This window comes from Silene latifolia, chromosome Y, assembly GCF_048544455.1.
Source record: "Silene latifolia isolate original U9 population chromosome Y, ASM4854445v1, whole genome shotgun sequence".
Lineage (NCBI taxonomy): Eukaryota > Viridiplantae > Streptophyta > Magnoliopsida > Caryophyllales > Caryophyllaceae > Silene > Silene latifolia.
In genome coordinates, this window is record NC_133538.1 from 472,031,887 (window position 1) to 472,038,386 (window position 6,500).

Consider the following 6,500-nt stretch of genomic DNA (forward strand, 5'->3'; position numbering starts at 1 on the left):
GCTTGCTCTAGGGTTTTTGCTGGGGATGTTTTTGGAGACCACGTTGTTTCTTGTACTGGTACTATGGGCGTTAAACATCGGCATAACCTTGTCCGGGACACTCTTTTGGACATCTGCTATAGATCTGGTATTACTGCGGGGAAGGAGGTTGATATCGGTTTTGTTGATGGGCATGGTGGCTCTCTTCGTCCTGCGGATTCTTGGGATAGGGGGCGTGATGTGTGCGTCGACCTGACAGGTTCTTCACCTTTGACTCAGACTGGGTTGGCAGATTTTGTGCCGGGCCGGGTTGTCGGCCCGATCTTTCTTTCGGCGAAAGTGTGCTAAGTATGGGGATTTGTGCGCGGTAGCGGGTTATGGTTTCCTACCTTTCTCTTTCTCTTCACTTGGGGAGCTGGGTTCGGATGTTGTTGCCTTGCTCAAGCGAATCCAGAAATTCTCGGTATCCTCAGGATGCGGGGGCTCGGGTAGCCGCTTACATTTTTACTAGACTCAGCTTTGCTATTGCTAAGGGTGTTGGAGCCCAGATTGTCTCTCGGCTCCCCACCAATTTCATGTAAACCTTTTATTTTTATTTTAATGAAAGCTGCGCGCATCTTATAATAATAAAATAATAATAATAATAATAATAATAATAATAATAATAATAATAATAATAATAATAATAATAATAATAATAATAATAATAATAATAATAATAATAATAATAATAATAATAATAATAATAATAATAATAATAATAATAATAATAATAATAATAATAATAATAATAATAATAATAATAATAATAATAATAATAATAATAATAATAATAATAATAATAATAAATTTTGGACAATTGGAGTTAGGTTTTCGATGGAGTCAAAATCTAACACCTTGAGTCTTTCTGACACTTTTTAGAAACTATAGACTCGTGTGGATAGAAGTCATAGAAGTATAGATACAGTGATTATTTTGTTTCAGAAAATAACTGATAGAGTCAAATAGTGTCGGCCTAATTAGGTAATTTTAGTTGAATAAACTTGTCATAAAGCCGGTTTTGAGTGTTAATCGTTGTATTTGCCGGTGAATCCACTTTGGTTGTAATTTGGATCATTTGAACTTGTTGTTGGTATTTACATCTCAAGGTAATTCAAGTACTTCATATTAGTAAGTTGAGATGAATGGATCATTTTGTACAAGCCGACTCACAAGTCAAACCCGAGCCACGTTCAACCAAGGTGAAGAAGGAGAGCAAAATTTAAGCCAAGGGAATAAGTTCAAAGTCAAGAAAAGTAAGTTAATGGAAGATTTGATGCCTTGACATAGACAAACAAAAGCCAAAATAAAAAATTGAAAACTCGATTTCATAAGGGTCAACTTAAAAAGAGTATATCTCGAGTTCCAAACCTCATATCGACGCAAGGCCAAGTGGAGGTTAAAGCCTGTGATGTTAGCTTTCCAACGGTAGGTCGCATGCTTTATTTGACCAAGAAATGAGGGAGATATGTCTTTCGCGAGATTGTGGTGCAGGCTGAAACCGGTTCCTACGGCCCACACCGGAGCCTCCGGTTTTCCCCTGGTCATTACGACGGGTTTTCCTTTTTTCCTATTTCCGAAAGCCCATTTGTTTGTGACCTAAAAGGGAGGCTCAAGGGTATAAATACCCACATGTTTGGAGATCTAAAAACCACCTCCTTACCACTAATATCTCATGCTTGGCTTTAATCTTGTAATAATTAAAACTTAATCTTTCCTTAGTTCATGTTAATCTTTCTTCATTTTATGGGTTGTAAGCAAACTATGGAAGGATAGTATTTCTTTACTTGGTATAATTTCTTTCAAAGTCATCAACTTTGGTATTGTAAGACACTATAATCTCTTTCAAAGTTATCTAATACTCTTTCCTTGGGTTTAATTCTTATGTTGAGTAAATAATTGTGTGGTTTGATCATCCTTTCATCTTATTTACTTGACTATTGCAAATGCTAGAGAAATAATTTAATTTATCTAGGATTGTTTGAAGCAACCTTGTTGTGTGTTGATTTGATTTAAAGGATTCATATAACAAGTAGGAAAGTTTATGTCTTTTTCTCATTTGTATGATTTAATCTTGTGAGAATTGATCCTAGCTTGAATATCTTGGTAAAGGTTCTTAATGCTCATGTGTAGTTGTCTTTCAAGGTTTAATGAATGGTTGACTAAGCTTGAAAAGGATACATGGATGATTTAATTTGTGTATGCTAATATCTTGATATTGTAGTATTGGGTGGATAACCATAGGAGAGTAAAAAGAGTTAAGCTTTTCCATTTGTTGGTGACTAAGAATAGATTACATCAAGTTCTTTGTCATTATTACTTTGTGCCTATTAAGTGTTTGTAGTATTGCCACAATAGCAAAGTCTCCATTTTTATTCAATTTTCATGTTTGTCTCCAAACCCATGCCTTTTCCATCTATGTTTCCTACTAGTTGAACATTGTTAATACCATTGTTTGTGATTAGTTTGTTTTGTTGAGTTTAAATTATCATAAGGCCTAAATTAGTAATAAAGTCTCACTTAGTGTCTTAAATAGTTTACTACTCAAGTTTTAGTTGTTAGACCTTCTCTTGGATTCGACCCTTACTTATGCTATACTACTATTCTTAATTGCATAGTGTAGAGTTGAGTTTGGTTTTAGAAATTGTTAATTTGATAGTTAATTCTAGGATTTACGACACCTAGTTTTCTTCATATCAAATTTTGGCGCCGTTGCCGGGGAAGGGTAACATAGCTAAAAGCTTGAGTTGTGAAATTTATGTCTAGTTTTTCTTATCTCCTTCTTGTTGTTAGAAATAAGTGGTAGTTCCAATTTGTTTTGTGTAGTGTCAAGGTTTATGCCTAGTTCTCAACAAGGTGGTGATTTCACTCCCATTGAAGAGGACTCATTCGGAGCATACTCTTGGTTGTTCACTAATCCGTGGTATCAAAGACCTCAAAGGGGAGACCAATTTGAAGAAGAGACCTTTGAACCACTTTCGGTTGATCCTATAGAAGTGCAATATCCTACCATGGCGAATGATATAATGACTATTAGGGAGCTCCGGGCAAGGAATTATGACACCCAACCTCTTTGCATAGCCTACCCACCCATGGGGGCCAATGAAAATTTTGAATTAAAAGGCTATTTCATCCACAACCTTTCAAAGTTCCATGGACATGCGGGAGATGACCCAAATCGCCATCTTTCCGATTTTCATATGATGTGAGAAGGTGCCATTCCTAATGGGGTCACGGAGGACCAATTTAAGTTGCGAGCCTTTCCATTCTCACTACAAGATGTGGCAAAGGATTGGTTGTTTTACCTTCAACCGGGTACAATCCGTACTTGGAAGGATATGAAAGCGGCCTTCCCTGAAAAATACTACCCCGATTCAAGACATAATCATGCAAAGAAAGCCATCACCTCTCCGGAACAAGATGCAAGTGAGAGTTTTTATGAGTATTGGGAGAGATTCAAGAAGTTGGTTGCTCAATGCCCATATTATGGGCTAAGTGGTGATGATCTTTTGGTTAACTTTTGTGATGGCCTCGCTCAACAATATCAAATTATGGTGAATGCCGCTACGGGTGGTGGGGTTGACAACTACTCCGTGGCGGAGGCAAATGAGATCATAGAAAGGTTGGCCGCTAGCACAAGGAACTATGGAAGAAGCCGGGGGTCAAATACTCTTAACTCCATTGAGACACCTTCTTCTTCCAACCACAAGCTTGAGAAAACCGTGGATGATCTCACAAAAATGGTTGCTAAACTAGTAGGAAACAATCAAGGAGGAGCACAAGGATCTAATTTGGAGTGCAATTTTTGTCAAGGTCCACACCCGATGGAGACTTGCCCCGTCATGGAAGAACAAGGGATAAGCATGGAAAATGTGAGTGCCATGATGCATGGTCAATATAACTCTAGGAACCCCAATGAGGGAGGGTATTACAAGTATGACCCAAGTGGCAACACTTACAACATTGGGTCAAGGGACAACCCCAACCTTTCATGGGGGGGGGGGGGGGGGGGGGGGGATACCTCAAGAAGCTTTCAAAATGGCTAATTCAATCACTTGAGGAACTCCAACTCACAAGGTCAAAGCACAAATTATCAATGAAACAACAATCTTCAACAAGCAAAAGGAGGATCCTTCCAATTCGGAAACCAAGGACATCAAGGCAATTTCCAAGGTAACAACAAGAACTTCCAACAAGGAGGGGGCTCTTCCTCTCAAGAAGATGAAGATGTATCTACAAAAGAGAATTTTAAGTTGATCATGACAGGGCAAGCCGACAATACCAAAAGGTTTGACAAGATGGATGCAGACAAGCTTGCAAGTGATGCTAGGGTGAAAAATCTTGAGATTCAACTTGGCCAACTTGCACAAGAGATGGCCAAGAACAATCAAAATAACTCCAATTCAATTCCATCTACAACATTTCCACCAAAGGAAAATACAAGCTCAATGACCTTGAGGAAGGGGAGAACTCTAGAGTCTCCTCCAAAGAAAAAGAGGAAGGCAAAGTCAAGAGACAAGGTGGTGGAAGTTGAGGAACAACTAGAAGAGGAGCTTGTGATTGAAAAAGAGAAAGAGACTCCCTTAAAAGCTAATGGAAAAGAAGTAAAGAGTCCCTTGAGCAATGACAAAGGAAGGGAGGGAAACAACACCACCAAAGATCCTATTGAGGAGATTGAAAAAGAATATGTTGTGGAGGTACCCTTTCCTCATGCTCTCATATATTCTAAAAGGTTTGAAAGAGATGAGGATCTCTATGAAACCTTTAGAAAGTGTGAGGTGAACATCCCTTTACTTAATCTTTTGAAAGGTGTTCCGAGGTATGCAAAGTTTCTTAAGGAACTTTGCACGCCTAGGAGAAACCCAAGGAAGGGAACCCACAAAGTAAAGGTAAGTGAACATGTCTCCGCCATTTTCAAAAAAATCACTTCCAAAAAAATGTGGCGACCCGGGAATGTTCACCATACCATGCTCTATTGGGGACAAGATCTTAACTCATATTATGTTAGATCTTGGTGCGTCAATCAATGTTATGCCCTATGCTTTATATGAGACCTTAGTACTCCCACCCTTGAATAAAACCGACGTAGTGATCCAACTTGCGGATCGCTCCAACATATACCCGAAGGGGATGGTGGAGGACGTATTGGTAGAGGTAGACCATTTGACCTTCCCGGCCGACTTCTATGTCCTTGCATGGAAGTTGACTCGAGGGCCACTCCAATCCTTTTGGGGAGGCCTTTCATGAAAACCTCTAAAACCAAAATTGATGTATCCAATGGAAATCTCACCATGGAGTTTGACGGGAAGCAACTCACCAATAACATATATGATGCTATGAGACAACTAAATGACTTGCATTCTTGTGTCGAAGGGACCCCCTTGAGGTTGCCCTTACTAATGATTTGGGAAGAGAAGGGTTGCGTGTGTTGTTGCCTCATGATGTGTAGGAGTATTCTGAAGACTTGGAAATAGAAGAGCTTTTCATTGGGAAGATAGCAATTGAGGATAGCAAAAATGAGGAGCTGACGGAAAGCGCAGCCTACGCAGGAGAGCGCGGCCTGCGCAAAATAGTGCAGCCTGCACAGTTTGGCGCAGCCTGTGCAATTGACTGGACTCTCGAGCAACTAGCCTTGCTGAACTTCTTTAATCAATAATGCCCATTCTTTCCTCTTGAAGCCAACCTAGAGAGACCCCTACCCTCCACCATAAAACCCCCAAAACATGAACCAAAACCTCTTCCAAATCACCTCAAGAACATATTCTTGGAAGCAAACAATAGTCTCCCATTGATCATCTCAAACCAACTCAAAAAGGAGCAAGAGGAGAGGTTATTTACCATGTTGAAAGAGCATAAGGAAGCTTTTGGGTGGAGCATTGCCGATATTAAGGGAATAAGCCCAAGTATTTGCATGCACAATATTCGGTTGGAGAAAGAGGCTAAGCCTGTGAGACAACCTCAAAGGAGACTCAATCCACCTATGGTGGAGGTCGTGAAAGAAGAAGTCATCAAGCTCCTTCAAATGGGAATCATCTACCCCATTAGTGACTTCCAATGGGTAAGTCCTACTCAAGTTGTGCCAAAGAAAGGGGGGGGGGGTAACGGTAGTAAAAAACACCCAAGGGGCATTGATCCCCACCCGTTTACAAAAGGGATGGAGGATGTGTATCGATTATCGCCGCCTCAACCAAGTCACTTTGACGGACCATTTCCCCCTACCCTTTCTAGACCAAATGCTAGAGAGGTTAGGTGGGAAAGAGTACTATTATTTTTTGGACAGGTACTCCGGGTATTTTCAAATACCCATTCACCCGAAGGATCAATCCAAAACAACCTTTACTTGCCCATTTGGTACTTATGCTTACCGCCGCATGCCCTTTGGATTGTGCAATGCCCCCGACACTTTCCAACGGTGCATGATGAGCATCTTTTCAGACTATGTTGAGCGCATTTTGGAAGTCTTCATGGATGACTTCACCATC

At 40.1% G+C, this 6,500-nt stretch overlaps 1 protein-coding gene across 1 annotated transcript; it reads left to right on the top strand.

Moving 5' to 3' along the window:
- Positions 1-3,356: 3,356 nt before the first annotated feature.
- Positions 3,357-5,674, top strand: LOC141632965 (uncharacterized). The gene is made up of 3 exons (XM_074445464.1): positions 3,357-3,909; positions 4,285-4,907; positions 5,468-5,674. Exons 1-3 carry the CDS (start codon positions 3,357-3,359, stop codon positions 5,672-5,674), a joined length of 1,383 nt encoding a protein of 460 aa, XP_074301565.1.
- The last annotated feature ends 826 nt before the right edge of the window (positions 5,675-6,500 follow it).